The sequence below is a fragment of the Furipterus horrens genome, unplaced genomic scaffold (assembly GCF_987537825.1).
Source record: "Furipterus horrens unplaced genomic scaffold, mFurHor1.1.pri manual_scaffold_2, whole genome shotgun sequence".
NCBI classification, from domain to species: domain Eukaryota; kingdom Metazoa; phylum Chordata; class Mammalia; order Chiroptera; family Furipteridae; genus Furipterus; species Furipterus horrens.
Window position 1 is genome coordinate 64,257,975 of NW_028327172.1, and position 23,325 is coordinate 64,281,299.

Genomic DNA, 23,325 nt, shown 5'->3' on the forward strand with positions numbered 1-23,325 from the left:
TCAGAGAAGGAAAACTCTGACTCCAAAAAACCTCCGCTGCCTTGCAGCATACCTCTTCAGAGGAAAGGCTAAGGGAGTAAACCCCGACAGAAAATCCGGAGCCGGAGTCCCTAAGGCGGTTTGACGTTGTAGTCAACACCGGCAACTCCTGCAGCGCACCTGAAGCCAAGCTGTATTGACTCTGTCTTTCCCTTGGATCCTTCAGCTGCGAAGAGAGGGGGGGTCTGCTGCATGGGCAACAGCAGACCCTCCATATCACCCTGCCCAGGCTCTGTAGCTTCAGCTTCACTGGAAAGGACACTCCAGCGTCATCGCAAGATGTCGATTCAACACGGGAGGAGACAGATACCGTGTCTCTCCCGAGTCGGACTGCACAGCCATTCTCGGCGGTGCAGATAGACTCTTAAGAAGCTACACCATCGTCTCTCGAGGCTCTGTAGCTTCAGCTTCACTGGAGAGGACACTCCAGCGTCATCGCAAGATGTCGATTCAACACGGGAGGAGACAGATACCGTGTCTCTCCCGAGTCGGACTGCACAACCATTCTCGGCGGTGCAGATAGACTCTTAAGAAGCTACACCATCGTCTCTCGAGACGGACGGCTGCCGACGAGAATCAAAGACATACTACTGGAATAAAAATGAGTGACGTTAACACCACAAAAGTTGAAATGGGAGGTTCAAATACTGTCAATGAAAACTATAGGACATTTTGTGCCAATATCTGAGCAGGAGCTGAGCCTTAAATGATAAAATACAAATGGAGACGTTGGGGAGACCTTTCCGGATAAGTAGCCCAAACAGTGGAAACACGCCATGAAAAGCCACAAATATGTGAACATGCATCATCACTGCAGTACAACTGAATGGCGGTGCACAGTGGGCAGGGAGAGAAGGTGAGGGGAAGAGGTGGTAGACAGAGGCTGTTAGGAGGTTTGGGGCCAGGCTATGGACCTTAATCTCCAGGCTAATGGTTTCACGGACTTGCACAAGGACATTACATAAATGTGACTTAACTAATTTAACTAACCAAACTAATTCCTTGACATAACTGATCCAACTAATTCAACTTAATTGAGTTTTGATTAAGTGATCTACCTATCTTAACTACCTGGGTCAGGTAATAGGGCTTCTCTATCTCTCTGGTAGACTATGGTTTCACAATCGCTTTTGTCCTGAAAAGACTAAAATATTCATACATGAAAATAATATAAATTTTGAAAAGAATAAAGAATAAGATGAGTAAGCAAAGGAGTAGGAAAAGTAGAAATAGAGATAAGGCAGCTTAGATCTGAGAACAAGAATCTTGAATTCATTAAGTACTATTAATCTTGCCCATAAGATGAAGACCTATGAGGTCTGTTGTGTTTTAATTTTGAACAGTTCAAACTAATAGGTTGAAAAATATGGCCAACATTTTATAAATATTCTGTGCCTCACAGGTGAACCTCTTTCTTCATGCTTCCTAACAATCTTTCTTTAGTTCCTATTTGTTTTCCTCAGTTCAATTATTTATAGTTTCTAGGGCTTAAGTTTCCAAGGATGAAAGACTTAGATGATACATTTATTACATGTTTCTTTTCAAGTTACTTATAGTTAATGTAAAAATGGATGCTTCTTTCCTTGTTTGAAGACAACATCTAGGGGATGAGGGTAGAGGCAGGTCTTGGGTATCAGTGGTATTTCTGGTACACTTGAATTCCTTCCCAATCAATCTGAAGCAATTATTCACATTCTGCCTCTTCTCTCCCTACAAAGAAATACTTGCTTGTCCACTCAAAAACATACAAAACCAACATGTGTATCTGGGATTCTAACCAATTATTGGTGAACACCATAAACACTGAGTCAAACCCCAATCATTAAGCAGAGTACTTCTATTCTTAGGAAACAGCAGGGTTTGGTTCAGTTGGCAACACTCCTGGCCTTTGGATCAAGAGGTCACGCAATCTCACATTTCACATAAGAAAAACCCTTGCTAACACTCCTACAGAATAATTCAAGAGGCATTAAATAACAATCCTATCAAAAACCAAGTATCAGAAAAACTTCAAATCTGGAAATATGGAAATAAATTAGACATACAAATCCTTCTTTTAAGCAAAAGACTGTGTGCTTAGAAATAGTAGTGAGAGAGAGAGAGTGAATGTGAGTGTGTGTGTATGTGAGTGCCCAAGTATTTTGGCTAAAGGTACGAAAAATGAATATTTCATACGTTCATTGACATTTGCTTTTAAACACTGCCCTGTTCCAAAAAGGCTAGTGTACACCTGCAGTAAAGACTGTATTAAAAGTAAGCTTCTGGTCTCAAAATATTTCTATTAACTAAGATAGCTTCATACTGGGGCGGTAGGCTAAAAATACAGGAAAATTTTTTGCAGAAATAAAGAAGCTGTATCAAGTGATTTCATGTAGACAATTCACAAGCACACAACTCAGACAGGGTGGCACCAAGTGATTAACAGCCTTTTATAAAAATAGATAAATAATGTTGCAATACATGAGCTCTTATTTGAAGCACTAGGCTGAATTCTTAAAAGCAGAAGCTTAATTCTGATACTTAAAATTAAGTATCCTAGTAAAATCAATAACCCTTATTTAAAATTCATACAACAGGTATCTTTAATTTAAATAGAGGTCCTAAAACATCATAAGGCAAATTTCCTTAGTAAAACTATTTTCCCTACTTAAAATCATACAATTAAATAATTTACTCCCATAAAAATAATTCAGCCCTAAGATCATAATGAAAACTACATAACCTGAACTGATCTTCTATATAGCTGGAAAAAAATTATCTGTGTATGGGTATAATTAATCTTTTATAATGCCATAAATTTTCAGTTTTCATTTAAATGGGCAGGTCTGGTATCATCATTTTCAGTGTTCAAATGGCTTTAGTTATAAACTTCTGATCACAAGTCTGGATCCAGAAGACACCCAGAAGGTCATCCTGTTTTCACACTGAATTGCCAGTGCTGGAATGCCCTCTATCACACACCTGCCAGTCTGCACATTTGCTTAGTCTTCTTTACAGGTCCTTAAGAAGGCCACTTTCTCTTAATCAGGTACTATGAAAAAAATCGTTCTTACTGCTTAACATTCCTAGAAGTGAGAAATTCCAATTAGGACAGTTCCATTAAGGAAGTTATAATGGGTGATTTCAATTTGCTACTGTTTTCACAGTTATTATATAAAAGCAGAGCAGCATGAGCCTAAATGAAATCCTTAACAAAGTCTAATCCAATGTGCAAGTACTAACATGTAATTTGTTTAACTAAAGTACTGGTTTTTAGATAAGGCAAGATGTCTATGCAACCTTCTCTCCCTCAGTGCCTATACCATGTGACCTAGTCTTAGCAATAAATAAGGCCTGGTAATAAAGAACAACATTTACACAGTCTTTTACAGTTAGTACTCTCACATACATTATCACAAATTTATATAAAATAATAAAGGGAACTTAAATTAGCAGCATTTGGGGGGGGCGGGATATAGCTAAACTTTCACATCTGTAAAACGAGGATCCACCCATTTCAGAGCATGATGTATGTGTTTAATGATTTCAAGTATATGATATGTTGAAACTGAAGTCTTTTCAATTCATTCAACAACTATTTGTTAAGTAGATGTATACATCAAAACCACTCAGGAAGCTTTTGAACCAGCAGATAATTCTCCTTACTGGTATCATTTCTTCAAGCAAATGTGGTAAAGGAATTTAAACATCTTAATTAAATTTGAGTGTTCAATTATCACCGAGTGTGCAATATTGAATGAGACTATGAGAAACACAGCATAAATTTAACTCAGTCTGCAAAAAATTTTTATTGATGATAGAAACAACCATAAATTTAATAGAAATAACTAGTGCTATGGAATGACACAGGCACGGATGAGTATAAATTACTTCACTCTTCAAAGCAGACACCCAATCTATAAAATATGTTAATATTTACATATTTGAGACTATAGAGAAGATTAAATGAGGTAAGGAATGGTGAGTCGTCGTCGTCGGCAGCCATCCGTCTCGAGAGACGATGGTGTAGCTTCTTAAGAGTCTATCTGCACCGCCGAGAATGGTTGTGCAGTCCGACTCGGGAGTGACACGGTATCTGTCTCCTCCCGTGTTGAATCGACATCTTGCGATGACGCTGGAGTGTCCTCTCCAGTGAAGCTGAAGCTACAGAGCCTGGGCAGGGTGATATGGAGGGTCTGCTGTTGCCCATGCAGCAGACCCCCCCCCTCTTCGCAGCTGAAGGGTCCAAGGGAAAGACGGAGTCAATACAGCTTGGCTTCAGGTGCGCCGCAGGAGTTGCCGGTGTTGACTACAACGTCAAACCGCCTTAGGGACTCTGGCTCCGGATTTTCTGTCGGGGTTTACTCCCTTAGCCTTTCCCCTGAAGAGGTATGCCGCAAGGCAGCGGAGGTTTTTTGGAATCAGAGTTTTCCTTCTCTGGAATGGTGAGTATTCACACAGCAAATATTCAAGATGTGGTTACTCTAACTTTAAAGTTATGTCAAATATAGTACATGAAACAATTTTTACATGTTCAAAAGGAAGCTTAAATGTTTTTCTTTGAAATTAAATCTAAACATAAACCACTATTCACAAAATATTAATATTCTTCCACACATGGAATGAATAAAGCAACTAAACAATCATCAGCAATCTGCATTATTAGCTACAATGGGTTAAAAAATTTCTAAATTGTATGTGACAATCAAAACAGTCCAAAATTAAAACTGATTGTAAAAAAGAGTTTCCAAAAGATATGGGAAATGTCTGGAAATGCTATAGCTCTTCTCTCAGAAGAGTATAAAAAGCCTTTTTTGGAGCTAAGAGACAGTGATTGCCTCTTAAGTTTTTGTGCTAACAAAGAAGATACAAATAAGAAGGAGCTGGGAGTTTAAATCTTGAATTTCTTTTTCCTAATATCTTTCTTCACAGTTCAATAGATAACAAACAACTTGAGATACGTTGGTATTTCCTCAACAGAACCAATATTTCTTAAAATCACTGCACTCTTGCGAAAACTACACCACCAAACTAATCACAGACTCTGTATCTAGGAAAGTCAGCCCTTTCTTTTCTAGTTCTTTCAGCCCTAAATGTAAATTCCATCTTAATTTCTACCTAGATCACTTAATGTTATTAGAGCCTTTTTACTTTTCATTTTCCTCCAGTTAAGTCACAATCAGAAAAAAATCCCTTCTCTAAAATATCCCTCCTGTTGCCAACATTACTGTTTTTGCTTAATAGTAGTATTTATATATTAAGCTTAGTATATTTTATGCTAAACTAAAATTATTGTAAATTCAACATCACATCAGAAAATACTTAATTTGACATTTATATATAGACCTGGGAATTCATGTGAATTTTTTCATTGATTTTCACAGCATTTTGGAGCTGAAAAAGTTCTTAGAAATCATATATTTCAATCCACTGATTTTATAGATAAGGAAACCCAGGCTCCTGGAATTAATTATTGGGTTGGTCAAGAAGCTTTAGTTTTTTTTCCCATTCGATGACTTTAGTAGTGCTTGGTTGTCTTTAATAATATTCAAAACAATTTTGTTAGATTGCATTGTGACAGCTGTCATATCAGTGTGCATTTAAAAAGAACCTATCAGTAACTTCTGTGCAGCCATTTTAATACTGAAGATGGAAAAAATACACAACATTTTTGGCATATTATGCTTTATTATTTCAAGAAAGGTAAAAACACACCTAAAATGCAACAAAAAGATTTGTGCCGTGTATGGAGAAGGTGTTGTGACTTATCAAATGTGTCAAAAGTGGTTTTTGAAGTTTCTTGGTACTATTGACATTTTGACCAAATACTTCGTTGCTGTGGGTTTGTCTTATGCATTGGGAGATGTTTAGCCGCACCCCTGGCACCTACCTACCATAAGCCAATAGCGGGAGATAGGTGACACACTAAAATACCCAAATAAAAAAAATTGGCGAAAATGAAAAATGCGTCTTTTCTTTTACAGAAAAAAACTAAATAGACTTTTTGGCCAACCCAATAAATCAGCTATCCAACCAGCCAGACTATTAAGCATTTATTATGTGCAAGACACTATGTTAAGTGCTTAAGACATAATGGTGAACCGAATGGGCCTTGCAATATCCAGTGGGGGTGACAAGCAACCAGGCAATAGAAATTCAAATAAGAGGAAAATATTTGTTTTTTTTAAATCAGACAGGATTTTACTAAAAAGTCACATATTGCCAAGTTACAAAGCCATTCACCAAAAAGCAAAGTCAAGAAAAGGTTTCAGTATTCAGTATAGAATAAAATCCTATTCTATCTAATCCTACCCATCTTTCAAATACAACCACACCAAACTCCTCCACAAACCTTCTCCGACAACTCCAACACAGAAAGCAATCTCTTCTTTTTCTGGATTACTAACATAGTAACTACTTAGTACTCAAAGCTTACCACATCGTTTAGCAGTCAACAAGATATTTTCTTATCCATTTCTGTTTCACACACCTTGCCTCCTAACTGAGGACAGGGACGACTCGCTCTGAATCTCGATGTTCTGTAGCTCTGAGCATGCTGCTGAAGCTTTCTGAAGGCATCAAAACATGAAAATAACTTAAGCTTCTGAAATGTCTAGGAAAACATGTAAAAGCCAATTCTAAATATTGGTGAGCAGTTAGTATGTGCTGGCCCTATGCTAGGTGCAGGGTATACAACACAACAATTCTCTAAGTTAAAACATATCCCCAATGCAGCAATGTTCATGGGAAACAGAAGAGGAGACTAACTCCAAAGCAGATATGGGACTAGGAAAATTCTGGGAAGACACTCAAGCGCAGCGGTTCTCAACCTGTGGGTCGTGACCCCTTTGGGGGTCGAATGACCCTTTCACAGGGGTCGCCTAAGACCATCGGAAAACACATGTAATTACATAGTTTTTGTGATTAATCACTATGCTTTAATTATGTTCAATTTGTAACAATGAAAATACATCCCACATATCAGATATTTACATTATGATTCATAACAGTAGCAAAATTACAGTTATGAAATAGCAACGAAAATAATTTTATGGTTGGGGGTCACCACGACATGAGGAACTATATATTAAGGGGTCACGGCATTAGGAAGGTTGAGAACCACTGCTCTAGGGAATTAAAATCTGAGCTGAATCTTGAAGGATTTTGTATTTCATTTAAATAGTTTCCGGGGGTTGGAGGAGCAGTGTAAAAAAAAAAAAAAAAAAAATCAAAAAAGCATTTCCCAAAGACTATCATTTAGCTAAATACTATAGAAATGCTCTAAATAACCAATTTAAGTTATAGAACAGGAAAATTTCTCTCAATTATAACTGCCAAGTTAAGAAACTCACTATTCCACCCATTCTGTGAAACTCAAATATTCAGGGATTAGGCTGCCATTTTGTAAAAGTGTAGTAATTTGGTGGGTATTCTATAAGGGCACTATTCTTTTTCCTTTTAGTCTATGTTGTTAATAATCATGGGTTGTTGGAAGGGGAAGGGAAAGGGAGAGTTATAGAGACAGTAAATTAGGAAATACTTATATATAATGCTCACAACCAAAATGCCATCTCAAAGAATCTGAATTAAAAGCACACTTCAATTCTTAAAACATAATTCCTGATTTTATCAACTGGTGCTTTCTTAAAATTAAAATTATAGGTATAGCTAAAACCATTTTTTTCTTAGACGTTAAAAAATTTCCTGACGCTGAATCTAGAACAATACAGATTTTTAAATAGAGGACAGAGGAAATTCTGTGAAACAATGCTTAATTTTTTTAGACACCAGAATATAATATAGAAAAGGTGCTAAGTTTTAAAAGTTTGACACCAAAGAGTGGAAAGGTTGTAAAATTCACGGATTATTAGTGTCCTGTTTAAGATAAAACCACTACCAGTAATTTTATTCCTGAGCAAACTGAAGCTCATTGGTTTTCACTTCATCATGTGCTTTAATCAAACACAAACAAGACCATTTAATGTATTTTCCATCACTATTAAAAACAAAAAAAAACTCTATAGAGAAATGATGTTTTCATAGGTAGGCAACAAAGTTACCTAAAATCTGAAAATCAAACTATTCTCAAATATAGACTCCAGGTCTACAGGATGTATACATTTAGTTGAAATCCCTCTGATAGATAACTCCCTAACATCTGTTTTCGTGAGCTGAAGCAAAACTACTGGACAAGATCTGCATTTGATAAGATGACCTGATTTTAATTAACTAAAAGGGAGTGGGGGATGGAGGAAATCATATTCTTGAAGGCTGAACTATTTCCTGAAAACTCAAAAACTAGCTTATATCCTATAACCACTTACTAATCTAACTATTAAGAAAGTGGGTTTAGAATGCATAAAACCCACCTGCTCTTTAAAAAGTAACAAAGTAAAAAGTAAAAAGTCTCTCTGACAATAACCAAAGAGAGCAAACTTTGCACAGCAGTAGTCCTGAACTCTTATCCACACAGGCTGCAGGGTGGGGGCCTCAGTGACTGCTGGCATGTAATCACTGACTTGCTCAGCAACTTTGCTGTAATGGCTTCAAATTGCAGGCCTGAGGAAATGCTCCATAAATAGCTGCTCTCTTTTCTTGTGAAGACTCTTCATAGACCCAATACAACTCCACTACCAAAAATGGAGGAGTCTCCATGAACCTTAAAAAAAAAAAAGTCAAGAGAACAACTAGAGATATCCTGCTAACCACATTACCGATTGTAGGAGTATGAATCACAGTGCTAAAATCTAATTCACTGTTTAAATTCAACTTTTAGGTAACAATTTATGAAGAATCAAATCAGTTTTTTATAATCAAAATTTCATGAAGAGGAAAAACACTTTGTTTTTATAAGTGTTTAGAAAGGGTGATAGATGCTTAGTTTTGAAGTTAAATGTTTGAAAATCTTCATTAACTTCCCAAGAAGTGATCCTCGAGTATTCCTTCATAAGAAATTTAGAAACCTAAACACATGTGGTGTGGCCATAGAAAGCACTCCAGGAAGGAGAACAACATAAATACAAACATTCTAAAATCACTGAGAATTCTCACCAACTGCATTACTTACATATATTATAGACACATATAGCTTGATAATTCAGATAACCTACTAGTCTGCAAATTAACAAAAATTCAATAAATGGCCAATTAATAAAGTCAAATCTACTAGCAATAACAATACAGATTTTTCTCAACTTAATTGAATTCAGATAGGTAAAGGAAGCAGGAAATCCAGGTTCCATTTCTGCTGCATGTTCCATGTGAATTTACGCCTAAATTAATCTAAAGATAAATAATGTAAAAGAGAATTTTTTTGGTAGTCAGCTTCTACAGGATAATTACAATTACTTGTCAATTACAATTCATGGTCTTGAGCCGTAAATGTACATTGTAACCCCAAAGCCTATATTTTGTCTAACCTACTGAAAGGCTTAAAAATAACTTGATTTGATAGCATTTCAAGAGAAAAACACCTATCAACTTGTATTTCATTATTCACAAAAAAATGAGATTTTACTTCTTAACACTATAAACTTTTACAGTGACATTTTGTTCTACCCTGAGTTTTTTAGGTCCCAGATGGTAATTCCTCTATATTGAACACTATTTTTAAAAAACTTTCCATTTAAGTGTGCTAGACTTAAAAACACACCCACCGTATTTCGCAGCTCCTTCTATCAAAAGGCAGAATCTACTCCCCAACTCTCTGAATCTGAGCTGACTCTGTCAAATGTTCAGACCAGCAATTTTCAACCAGTGTGCCATGGGAGGCAGGCACAGGTGTGCTGCAAGAATTTTTAAAACATGCAATACTTGACTGTTTAGTCAGGGCCACTTAGATTGTCAAATAAAAAAAATGACAAGAGTCGTAACAACAGCCATCCAGTGTGAATGAAAAAATTATACCTTTTTGTCAGATTGGGAAAAAAACCTATTTTTTCGTGTGTCACAGAATTTTAATAATTAGTTTATGTGTGCCATGAGATGAAAAGACTGAAAATTGCTGGCTTAGACCTACAGAATATAGAAGTGACAGAATGTAAAAGCTTCGGGAGGTCTTTGCAGCTTCTGCCTTCATCCTTTTAAAAGCCTTCCACCAACATATAAGGAAACCTTTGTGCACACACAAGAGGTCAGGAGAGCACACAGCAAGAGGCAGTTGCCTATTAGCAAAGAGAACAAGCCTCAGAATAAAATCTACCTTGCTGGGCACCTTGATTTTGAACTTCATAGCCTCCAAAATTGTGAGAAATACTGGATGCTGTTTAAACCACCCAATCTGTGATTTGTTAATGGCAGCCCAGCTTACAAAGAAAAACAGTAACAGTAAATGACCTGCCTCCATGTGACATACTATGAAACAGAGTTGAGATCTTAACTCTTACAATCTTAAAAGACTAATATGTTGTTGTCAACTGTATTCACTTCTTAATTACTAGCATTGTTGAAACTCCTAACTTCCTTCCAAAATCAAATTAAACTCTACTCTGAGTTTAGGTAAAGAATTCTGACTGCCCCATGTCCCAGGAAAGTTATATTAATAAATTTTAAATCCTAGATTGTTTAAAGACAAAATTTAGTTTCCACAGTAACTTCTAATGGTAATAGAGTATCAGATTGGCTTTATAATTTATTTTAATATAGCTGATTAATAAACAACCTCTCAAATATTTATCTGGTTTTGGTAATTTAAATAAACTAAACCATCTGATTCTGCCTGTCTTAAACAAATTCTAAAACTGAATTTAAAAAATTCTTTAAATCTCTGAAAGAAAATGTTTCAGACATCAGCTTTCCTATGCAACTTTAAAAATTAAAAAATTGTAGTTTTTACACTATTTTACTATTAATTCAATTTGTGCAGTGATAGGTAAAGCAGAAATAATCAATGCATGAAGAGTTTATATTTACTTTGCAGAATTCTAATAAAGTTTACTTGATAAACAAGTGAACATTAAGCTAAATTTAAACAGTAACAAAAAAATGAAAAGAATCACTTTCAACTAGCATTTCCTGACAAATAACAGTGTCAAAAAATAGCAAAATAATTCTTAAATAGGCTACAATATCTAAATAAAGTTAGAAGTGCAGAGCATACAAATTGTATTTGACACTGTTCATGTAATAGATGGTCCTCACTTATAAAAATTTTTTTTCAAACACTAAATAAAAACAAGTCATTTTATAGTTTTTCAAGTATTTTGATATTAGAACTGTTTTAAATGCTCAGAGTGAGAGGACAGATTTAACTACAATTAACAGCTTCATTTTGATGAAGGGAAGAATCTCTTAAGATATGATACAAATGCCATCCAGGTAGAAAGAGCAAAAACTCTTGTTATCAGAAAACCTTTCTACAGCTCAGTCTTTGACCCCACCTCCTCTACCCTGCATTCATTGAATTGAAAATGCTAATTCCTGGCACACCTTCCTCCAAAGAAGCCCTTTTTTCCCTAATGTGGGACATTGAAAAATTAATCCCTGCCTTTTGTCATCTAGTGGTGATGGACTGAACGATGTCTTTTAACCCTGTTGCCAAATCTGTTGACCCCAGAATACAGCAAGGATGCCAGCCTGTTAAATCATGCACACCGTCGTCCGGGACAGCCAACTGACCTGGAGTCTGCACGATCCTTCCTCGTGTGGGAAGGCCACCCTCCCCTCCACACTCCCACTCTTATTAGGGATTTCTGGACCCAAGGGTAGGTAGGACGACGACCGTGTCCAGCTTGAAGCAGCTAGAGGAGCTCAAGACATTCACCCATAGTCCTTTATAAGATTATATAGGGTCTTAAGTCCGAGAGGGAGGGATTGTTATTTTTTATTGTTAAAATATTTATTTATTTTTTAAAAAAGGAAGCAGAAGAATATATGAAAGGGTGACGCAGGAGAGCTTGTATGTATGACCCATAGGCATGAACTTGGGGGGAGGTTGCTGGGGGAGGGGGTTGCTGGGCTGAGGGGAGCAAAGGGGAAAAATTGGAACTATTGTAACAATATAATCAATAAAACATACTTAAAAAAAAAAAAAGAAAATGTTAATTCCATAAATATAACTTGAGTACCATCTCTTCACCTGAGCTCCCATAGTAGACTACTCATTGGTACCACTTTTACAACAGAATTTAATGTCTTATTTAATTCTAAAGCAGTGCATGGAAGGGACTTATAATACCCTATGTAGAACTGTTATTCATTTATATCCAGAAAACAAGTATGTGTTTTAAAAAGTCCTAGTTAACAGTATTTGAGTTCAGAATAACTTCAAACTTGTAAAATTAACTTTACAATACACAAGGCAAATAGCATCTTTTTAGCATTGCATGAATTATGCAGGGACTGCAGGCATTGATCACAGTGACTATTGACCAACAGACTCTGAAATAAATGAGCACTCTAAGGGATGTCATCTGCCAATAAGTACATCAAGAGCTACATACATAAAACTGAACAAAAAGGACAAAAATCTGTTTACTGAGTTTATAATCAGTTAGCCTCAAAAGGTTCTCCAACGAGAGACAGTTAACATACTATGAATTTTGTCCCAACTCCACAGAGTAGGACCTAGAGAATCCTTTTTATGAAATATCAAGAGCTCACTAAGCACAGAGTGAATTCAAAGAAAGTAACTTTTAAAAGCCAGGAGAATGAAACTATGTCCCCATCCATGCAAGTGACCCAACACATAATATCCAGAACCAAGTAGATCTTTCTTGAGAAAAATCACCCTGTGTTTGAAGGAGAAGTAGTCAGGACAGTGACAGATAAGTGTGCACATTCTTATCTGTCGTGTGATGGGCACTAAATGAAAACTTAAGAAAAGACAGGTACACAAAGGGGTATGCTTTGTCTTCATATACAGAAGAAAATGATAATAATTTTATATCACTGTCTGGAAACAGTGATTATTTTGTCACCCATAAGGAGATTTGTACCAGTTCTAACAAGAAAGTCTGTACACCCTCCAGCTGGGAGGGGATAAAAGTGATCCTATTACATCATCTGGAGCCCATCCAAACTACACAATTTTTGAAACATAACCTATATCAGTCTGAACATGTGTAGAGGAAAAAGAGAAACATCTGTATTTTAGCCAACTTTTCCCCAAGGGGCGGGGGCGGGGGGGGGGTATGTGTGTACCTGTGTGTGTGTTTAGATTTTTTTTAAAAAGTCATCCAGGTGAGCTTGGTAAACTAACTGTGACTCTATCACTGGAAAGTTTCGAGTCAGGGTCTCAGAAATCGCCATTTATTTAGCTCATTTCTAACCTTAGCACTTGGCTATTTTAACACACTTCCTTACGCTACACAATTAACAGCAAAGGGTCCTAAGACATCTCAGTCACCACCTCTGGGTGAATCTGTTTTAACCTATACCCAGTTTTCATGAAATCCTCACTACTTACATCTCCATGGTTAGTTTATAGGTAAAGAAAATACTCTCTCCAAAATAATATTAAATGTAAACTGTAATTGAAAAAATTTTTGAGTTAAAAAAAGTAAAAAAGAAAATTGTCCTGTGAAAAAATGAAAATTCTTTATATTAATATTATTCTATGACATTGACAATGGCCTATTACAAACACACAGGCTACTTCTCTAAGCTATTAAAAAAAAAAACCTATACTAAAATAAAACCAAGTTATATACTGCTGGGAATTAACCTACATAAGTATACCAATAATTATTGAACCAATTTAGATATGCATATTTCCCTTATCCTACTACCAACTATGTTGATGAAAACTAGATGGAAGGAAGGAATGTAGGAAGATGCTAACTTCATAAAGCTGTTTTGCTTTAAAGCCCTACTTTTAAAAGTCGTGACTACTAGACAAATGACATACAGATATGATTATCTCCAGTATCATAAATAATAGGAATTAAGTCTCTAGTGTCCCTGCCTCCTCACACTATTTCAGAACCCAAACCCTCTGAACAAACTCCGTGCACTGTACAACGCCAGCCACCCTTGTGTCACAGTATACAGCTCCCCTTTAGGAAAATCTAACACATGAAGATGTGAACTAGTAAAATTGACACTAAATGGGACAAATGTAATTGAATTAATCATTTGCCTGGTAAAAGCATTTACATAAGTATTCGTATACAGTATACAGCTCCCCTTTAGGAAAATCTAACACATGAAGATGTGAACTAGTAAAATTGACACTAAATGGGACAAATGTAATTGAATTAATCATTTGCCTGGTAAAAGCATTTACATAAGTATTCGTTAAAAAAAGATGCTGCAGTATTTAAGTCAAATCATATGAAATTGTCTAGTTACTGTTTTGGGCTTAGAAAACTGAAACTTTACATAGTCAATCTAATAATCACAAACTGGATTTACAAAAATTCAGCTTACATATAATTTTTTAAAAACCTATTGCAAACCAACCCCTCCCTGGCCCAAGGAGAAGGGAAATATTATGCTCCAGAGAAATGGAGGCACAGGCTTTGGATTCAGACCCCTGGCACAGCCAGGAGCAGGGATGAAGCCCACACTGGTCAGCTCTAAAATGTCAGCAGTCAGTCTCAACACCCATCACCACCAATGCTCTCTGTAAACAGGACTGCAGATTTTCATCTGAAGAAACTGGTCACTACAAGAGAACCTAACTAAGATACTGACATTCAGGGCCCCTACAACTTCAGGGCCTGATTGGTCCCCGTTATATCACTCTTCGGTGATGCCCACTAGACACTGAAAGTAGCAGAACATTAAAAAAGACATACCAACAATATGAGGGGGGACCAAAAAAAAAAAAAAATGGAATTCATTTATAAAAAATTGTTTATTTATTCTTACATGTTTAAATTTCAGTCACCTTCAAAGTACCCTCCATTTAACACAATATACCTATCGAGACGTTTTTCCCCACTGCTCAAAACAGTTTTTGAAGCCATTGATTTTGATGTCTTTTAGCACTTGTGCCATTTTTTGTTTTTCATTTTCCATATCAGCAAAATGTTTCCCTCCGAGGAAGTTTTTCATCCAGGAAAACAAACAAAAAAAAAGTCACTTGGGGTGAGATTGGGTGAATAGGGAGGGTGGAGCACAGGGGTCATGCCATTTTGGGTCAAAAACTGCTGAACATTCACCCCAGTGTGGGCAGGTACACTAGTAAATCACCCATCATGAAATTGGCAAATATGTTGAGTCTTCAAAAAAGAAAAATTCACTGAAGCCAAATGCAGCCTCTCACAACAATGCCAGCTGGTACACTGATACAGATGGGTTCCTAGAACACTCACTTAGCACAAGAACCTGTACAAGGGCCCCTGTCCAGAAGATAATTTTGTTTTGGGTGGCTTCCCTTTGTATTCTCAGAGAGATATTTTATTATTACATCCATGAAATAATAACTTCATGTCATTTAAAAAAAAATGAGTTCAGAAAAGGATCCCTGGAAATTCTGAATGAGAAACAGGATTTTTGGGGGGGAAAGCCACTGAAAAGTAAAAAGCTCAAGTTGAAGGAATCTCCCAGAAGGCATAACAAAAGGCTAAGTGAAAGAAAATAGGGGTAAAGGTAAGAAAATTAAGAAATTATTTTGACTAGCCATTCCAGGAAAAGAGAACAGATAAAAAAGACTGGAAGAAATTATACAAAAACTAATAAAATAAAAAAAAATTTTTCCCAGGACCGCAAGGCAGTCAGGACAACTGCACTGCAAAATGTTCAGAGGCACCATTCACACTGAAGACAGTTTCCAAGCCATGCGTGCAATCCTGACAGTGAATAAAGGAAGGTACCTATCGAGGCACATCATGAAATTGAAGACTCTGCCCCCCAAAAACAAAGAAAAAAATACTAAAATCCCCAAGGAAGCAAATTGGGTTTAACTGCTCAATAAAAAAACTAGAAGCTAGAATAAAGTGGCATGTTGACTTTAAAACTCAAAAAAAAGGTAACTAAACCTTGAATTCTACAACCAAACTGCCCATCAAAAGTTAACAGATATTTTTAAACATGAAAGATCTTAATGCCGCTACCTACCATGTACTTTTTTCCCCAGCAAATTCCTGTGGGATAAGGCAACTCTATGAGTGAGCAAATCAAGAAAGAGAAAAACGGTAAATAGGGTAACCAACCAACAAGAGTGCTGTGGGGACTTGCCATGATAAGAGTGAAAGAGAGTCCAGTATGAACAATATGAACATGTTACTTTTATAATAAAAAATACACCTTATTTAAAAACTATAAAATCTGATACACAGGGGAAAAAGAAGAGGGAGGGAGGACAATTTCATTAATATCATAATAGCACTAGCCAGAAGCAAAGCATTGTAAATACTTGGTGAAAGCAGACAGTGATAATTTAACATACTTCTATTTGCATTATTTTGTTAATTTGCAACATTATTCAGAGAAACAACATATCATTTGATGTATTAATGATTATGATTTTTCTCATGCTAAAAATAAAATGAAAATTCAAATACTGACCACTTTTTCTTGTCTAAAATATTAAAAGGGAGGGGTATGAGGAGGAGGAGGAAAAACCTTTGTGATTTATAACTGCTTTGTTTGCTTTTAGAAGGGGTCAAGCCCTGCCCAAATAGAAGTGTTTCCAGTATGGCAGTACTTGTTCCCAAGAAACTGGGTGCTACAGTACTTGAGCAACTATAACTGTGAAGCAATTCTTCTTTATAAAAACAGCAATGCCCCTTTCATAGCTTGAAGTTACGATTAATCCTAGAATCAGATGCCCTTTTTGTAAGAACTGCATCCCTTAGTAACCATAGTTATAGAACCACATGGCCCTTTAAGAACTCTTTTTATAAATTGCTACTTAACTATTATTAAACTTTCAAGCCATAATTAACAGCTAAATTATGCTATTACTGAAGGTAGCAAATTAAGTTTGAATAATCTTAAGTCTTTAACAACTGATTTTTAAAATGACTTCACTTTGATTTGCCCTAAGCCTAAACTTCACTATACATTTTGACAGCCTAAAGGTTAGGTATCCAGTTTACCTCTTCCCCAAAGCCTTAAGGTAAGAGATAATTCAGAGTTATTAGCATAATATTAGCATTACTATTTTAGAATGCTAATTTGCATGATTTTTCTAACTATAAAGTAAAACCTATTTTTCTACATTACTGGTGAGGACTAATCTCAGGGAATCAAAAACACTTTTTAAAATGTTTCAATTATTCAAAAACCACCTAGGTTTTTTTTCTTAATAGTTAACATTAGACTTTTGGGGAGGAATATTTTTTAATTTTTTTTTTTTTAATTAAGTTACCATCTTATAGCCCACTGAGAGTTTGCTGCATTTAAACATCTACTTTGTTAACTAAACATCCTTCTTAGTTCACACTTAAAATACTCATTATTTTCCCCAGGAAATAAATTAACGTGAATGTTCTATTTACTCTGCCACATTCACTATCTTCTGACTGTTTTTCTTCTGTCACTGTATTCAACAGTTCCTCCAGAGTTTTTCTGTCTAAATCATTGTGGCACGGCAGGCCATTCTTCCCTGGGATGCCCACCCACTGAGCAGAAGCAGAATTTTTTTCTTTAAGCTGAGGGCAAACTTTAATCTTCTCTCCCCACTCAACCTCAATAGCAAGACAAACAGGCAGAGACTGGCCCTCCCCTCACACAGGGAAATATGTTGTGATCACAACTTGAATTGTTTTTTTTCCCCCCAACTTAATCAATATTAAATGGTAATATTAAAGCTTTTTACTTTTGAAAGGAAATCATATCAAATTACACCAGATGTATAGTAAAACAAAAAACAAAAGACCCAGTGTAGCTTTATTCCTTATGAAATTGTTCCTTTTAAAAATATCTAATCTTTATTATGATAACAATACACACAGCCAAGTGTTTACAGTCTTCGGGGAAGGAGACACGTGTTTGGGCAAAGCAATTATAACAAGATAGAGTTTAATTCTTCTCCTTTAATTGATATATTTCTAATGTAACTTAATTAGGGCAGTGGTGCATTAACGTCTGAAATAACATGTAACAAAAAAGAAATCAAACTATTTATAGGGATCAATAACATTTGCTGCAAGGTAAATTCATTTAATGTTGTAAAACTGGCTAACTGATACTATGTGCAATGCTGAAAATCTCTGGAAAAAATAAAAACCTTTAAGCTGTGAATCAAGATACTCAATATAACCTTTACATAGATCACAGCTGCAAGATATTTTGAATTTTCAAGGTTTAAAAACACTGTGGCCAGTTACTCAGAAAGTGATAAACAGTTACTCAGAAAGTGATAAATAAAATGATCCTTTAAAAATTAGAACATTATTAAAACAATGCAAATCTACAAATTTTTAAAATCACTGGATCATATTTCTTAAGTCAAAGTATAAAGTCCCATATCATACGTTATATACAAGAAGTTCTTTGAACATGGAAATAGTTACAAGGTATCAGATTCAATAAAATAAATCTGAGAAAAACACTCCTTGTAACCAGACATATTATAGAATACTAATTCAGGAAGTTATTCAGCAGCTTATAAAGAAATAGGAAGTTGTTGACCAACTACTTGAAGAACTATTTCCTGTAGGAAAACTATAAGACAGCTGAAGAAGGCAATAATTTTCAGAGTAATAAAGAGAAAGGATTCTTTTAAAACAGAAGCTCAATATACAACTTTAAAGAAATTAGTTTTAAACAGTAAATTCTATAGAACAGATATTACATATAATATACAGGCTAAACTTTTTTTACATACTTCACAATCATACCAGAGCTTTAATATGTATCACTGAAAAAACAGCTAGTACCACCATAATTCCACTTTATCACCTGACAAGCTAAGGTGTGTCTTCTCCAGAAAGTCTCACTTACTTAGGAAGGGCTTTAAAAATACCAATGATTGCCTGTCTATAATCCTTCAGTCATTAAGCTGCCTTGAAACTATAGAGGATAGGCCAATTGATTTCAAAAGGCCATTCATCTGTTGTTACAAGGCAACAATTAGTTGTTTCCAAAGCCAACATTTATAAATTTTCAATCAAATTAATAACCTCCCAAGTCTGAACCGTTTATGGTAACATTTCTTCATGACAAGTATAAATCTCAATAAATTATGTACATGTAACTTAAAAGTTAGTTCTGACAAGTATCTAAAAAGATGTTTAGTAAGATATAATTTTTTCATATACAACTAGTTTAAGTCTTCATTCTAATCTAGTGGCAACAAGAATCTTCTGTAGATACAAGGGGAAAATATATAAGCATTGATTGCAGAGTCTGATTTTAAAGTATTAAAACTAGAATAAAAAGAGAACTTTGTTTGATAGAAGCAACTTGGCTCCAAAAGTTTCATTCAACATCTTTGACCCAGACTCAGGACAGATATTAATCATTTACCTGTGCGGTATACAAAAATAAGTTGTTTATGACAACTCACAGAGCCCACATCATCATGGAAGTAGCTAACAACTGGATGTAAACTAATCTTTTTTTAAGTCTTGCCAAATTGCATACTATTCATAAAGCAGATACCCTTTAGAAGAATAATATCCATCTTCTATATCCAATTTTTAGGAGACCCCTCTATAATTCCTGGCAGGTACCAATAAATTCGTAATTTTTCCTGCTTTTATTGACCAAGACCTATTGATCAAAACCCGTCTATTTCTGAAAGGTATGATATAAAAAAATGATTCCACTGAGTCAAAAATCCTCCCATTTCTTAACATATAATAAGCCTAATTTTAGTTCCCCCACTTTTTAAGTCTATTTACCATCTGTTGCCATACATAGGTACAGAATTTGTTTTTCTTATGAGAACTTTTAAGATTTACCCTATTAGTAACTTTCAAATACCGAAGTAAAAAAAATCTTGAAGAACAATCATGTTTACCTCTCTTTTTTCCCAGTTTTGTCCCCCCCCCCCCTTTCTTTTCCAGTTAAGCTTCTGTCCACTCCTGCAACATTCATTCTTATGGTATAACTTCCGTATCACTTTGGCCTGGTTTACCCCCCTTATAGGACCCCACTCAACATGGGGTGTTCAGAGTGATGTGTATACACTCTTTATTAATCCATCTTGATCAGTATTTTTAAGAGAAACACTTCTGCTCAAAGGAAGAACCACTGGAGACTTTAAAAACAAATTATATAACATTTATTTCAGCTCAAAACAAAAAGATCACTCAAGATGAAAATGTAGGTAGATGTCACCAATATTAGAAGATACAAAAGACTAAGGAAAGCTAAATGATGTTGCTCTTTAACCTTTTATTTTGAGCTACAGAATCAACTAAAGAAAGAAGGCAAGCAGGCTACTAAGCTGTTTAAAAATCTCCCCAGGTCAGCATGTGATCCAGCAGGAAGAAGTTCAAAAAGTACAGCCTTTCTTTTTTTTTTTTTTTCCGCCTAACAACACAGTTTGTTTCCACTCCTTTCCCCTTAAAGACACATCCTCACAGCTAGCAGCTCTTTCAATCATTTACTTTGGATGTCTGCTTGAGAAGAAATGATCTTGCTCACGCAGATGAGTTTGCCAGACTTGTATGTACTTTCCAGTCTTAGGCCCTTTATTGTTCTGGTTGAAACCTGACCCTTTGAAATGGATACCAGGACACCAGAAAACGAATTAGAAGAAGAAAAAAGTTGCAGGAAAGGGGGCGAAAACTGTAAAACCTTTTCAAGATCAAACTTTTTCCTGTGCTCACCTCCTAAATATGCCTGTCACAAAACTGTATCTTATATTACCAACTAGCAACCTACTCTAAAAGTGAATTAATATAAAATACTAAGGCTCACACAATAAAACATCATTAATTGCATGATCTGATCTAATAAATAAATGTTATATTTGTCTTAGGAGTAGACTGTCAAGACATCTCAACTGAAACACAGATTATTTTTCACCTCATTATCTCGTCCTAATTAAATACTACCAAGTAAGCTACACTTTTAAAACAACAATTTTGGTCTGTAATAACTACTTTTGAAAAATTTTGAATACACTTAAACATGCCAGATAAAAATATTAAGGTCTTATCTATAATTTCAAAGCGAAGGGGATAAAATTCTATTTCGATCTTTTCAGCTTCAATGGAAGTTTACAATTTTGTTAAAGACAAAAAGTCTGATAAAAATAAATGACCCAATGGCCTTGTTTTTGTTTTCCCTGAGAGGAGGGATTCTATTTTGAAGACGTGTTAGCTTGAAAGAAGTTTGCCAGTAAGAGATTATATTATCAAACCTGAAAATTCAGTTTCTTGTTACATTTTGTGAGGTGAAGGGGCCTGGAACCTTATAAATCACATCAAACTGCAGCTAAAGGGCTTGTCATTTCACAATCTAAAATACTGTAAAATTAGACTCCCAAAGAAGTCCTACTTATTTTGTAGTTCTTGTCTAATAAAATGTTTAAAAGATATGAGTAGTATTATACATATTTCATAGGACTATGTGAGCCCTTTAATTCTCACAGTTTGAAATTTTTTCATGATATTCTTTCAGTTTTGAGCTAGGCTAATTAATAGGTCTGCACAAACTCAAAATGAGAATATCCAAATTGCACAAAAAAAAGGGCTCTGAAACAAGAATCAATCAAACTTTCAAAATTTATCCAAGCTAAAGCAGGTATTTACATCATACCAAACTGAAAAAGAAAAATTACAGAAGATATAACTGAACTTGACAGAAAGATTTAAGTAAGATATAAAAATAAATAACATTTTAATTCCTGATACCATTTTACTGTGTTTTTCAAAACAAATTTTCCTTATAAAACTATCTCCCACCATTATTTTAACTTACTTTAAGAAGTATCTCTGACCAGAAGATGTCTTCGCCATCTCCCAGCCTGCTGGCAGAGGTACATCATCAGGTATTTCAAAAGAAGACTGTCGCAGGTGTTGAGCAGTGGGTGCTGCTGCTGGGCCAGAGACTACTCCAGTAGGGGTCAGTGTCCCTGGAGACACGGCTCCCAGCTGCAGGGAAGCTGGAGAGGAATGAGCTCGAACATGCTGTGGAGTCAGGGCTCCTGCAGTGCCTGCATCAGTACTGGCCTACAGGAATATTAAAATGAAAATTTCTTCAAAATTTTATGTTTTTAATTTCTTATAAATTGATTTGAGAGAGAGAGGAACATCAATACGTTGTTCCACTTATTTATCCATTCATTGGTTGATTCTGTATGTGCCCTGACCGGGGATGGAACTCTTAACCTTGGCATATCAGGAGGATGCACCAACCCATAATGAGCTACCCTTTTAAATAGTCCCTTGAAATTTCCTAGATAGACTTTCACTGCAACCAAATATCTAAGCACCAATGGCGCATTTCAACATTTAATATCTAACACAGAGGAACACAGGTTTGCAGATGGATATTTTGAAATCTTTTATGTGATTTTAATATGTACTCTTACACACTTGTAATTTTATTAATAAGCAGTCCATGTTAGTGAATTTTCTCCCCACTACACATCTGACGTGCTTTTAACATATTTTAGAGGCAAATAGTACAGAATAAATGAAACATCCATAAAATAATAAATGTTGGATTTTAAAACTTAATTTCTGCAAGGCCAATGCAGTATGGGTGTTTTTCCAAGTTCTAAAATGTCCCAGGGCCCTGGCCAGGTAGCTCAGTTGGTTAGCAGCAGTCCCAGTCTTTTTGGCACCAGGGATTGATTTCGTGGAAGACAATTCTTCCACAGACAGCGGGTGAGGGGTGGGGGTGAGGGATGATTCAAGTGCATTACATTCAAGCTCACCTCCTGCGGTGCGGCCCGGTTCCTAACAGGCCATGGATCAGGACTGGTAGGGCCCAGGGGTTGGGGATCCCTGGGTTAGAGCATCCTCCCAATAAGCCAAAATTGCAAGTTCAATCCCCAGTCAGGGAACATTATTTATGAATGCATAAATAAGTGGAACAACAAAACCATGTTTCTCTCTCAAATCAATAAATAAAAATTTTTAAAAATGTTTCAGGTATAAACACAACCCAAAGAATATAATAACTATCTAGTTTTTTTTACTAGTCTTTAAATAGTAAATTTTTTTTCCTAAGCTAAGCCCTAAACACAACTGTCATTTTTCCTCATCACAAATGCCAGCAATAAAACAATAATCAACAGTGATACAACTTTTAACGAATGCAAAAGATTTAGTACTAGCAAAGCCACCTAATGGTGAAATAAAAACCCAACCATATATTTGTATCTAGATGATAAAGATATCAACAGTTCAATTACAATATAACTTAAGAACTTAACACAGTTACATATTTATCACTGTGTAACAGCAGAAAAAGTTCTGCACTCAGAGCCCACAGGTCTAGGTTCCAGTCAAAACT

The 23,325-nt window shown here is 35.6% G+C and overlaps 1 protein-coding gene across 8 annotated transcripts in view; it reads right to left on the reverse strand.

Moving 5' to 3' along the window:
- The window catches only part of YAP1 (Yes1 associated transcriptional regulator), a 122,906-nt gene that overhangs the window by 96,299 nt on the left and 3,282 nt on the right, over positions 1-23,325 (reverse strand). For all 8 annotated transcript variants that reach the window (XM_090265825.1, XM_090265821.1, XM_090265823.1 and 5 more), the window contains exon 2: positions 21,784-22,034. In XM_090265825.1, coding sequence (XP_090121951.1) covers positions 21,784-22,034 — 251 coding nt within the window. The remainder of the gene's footprint in view (positions 1-21,783; positions 22,035-23,325) is intronic.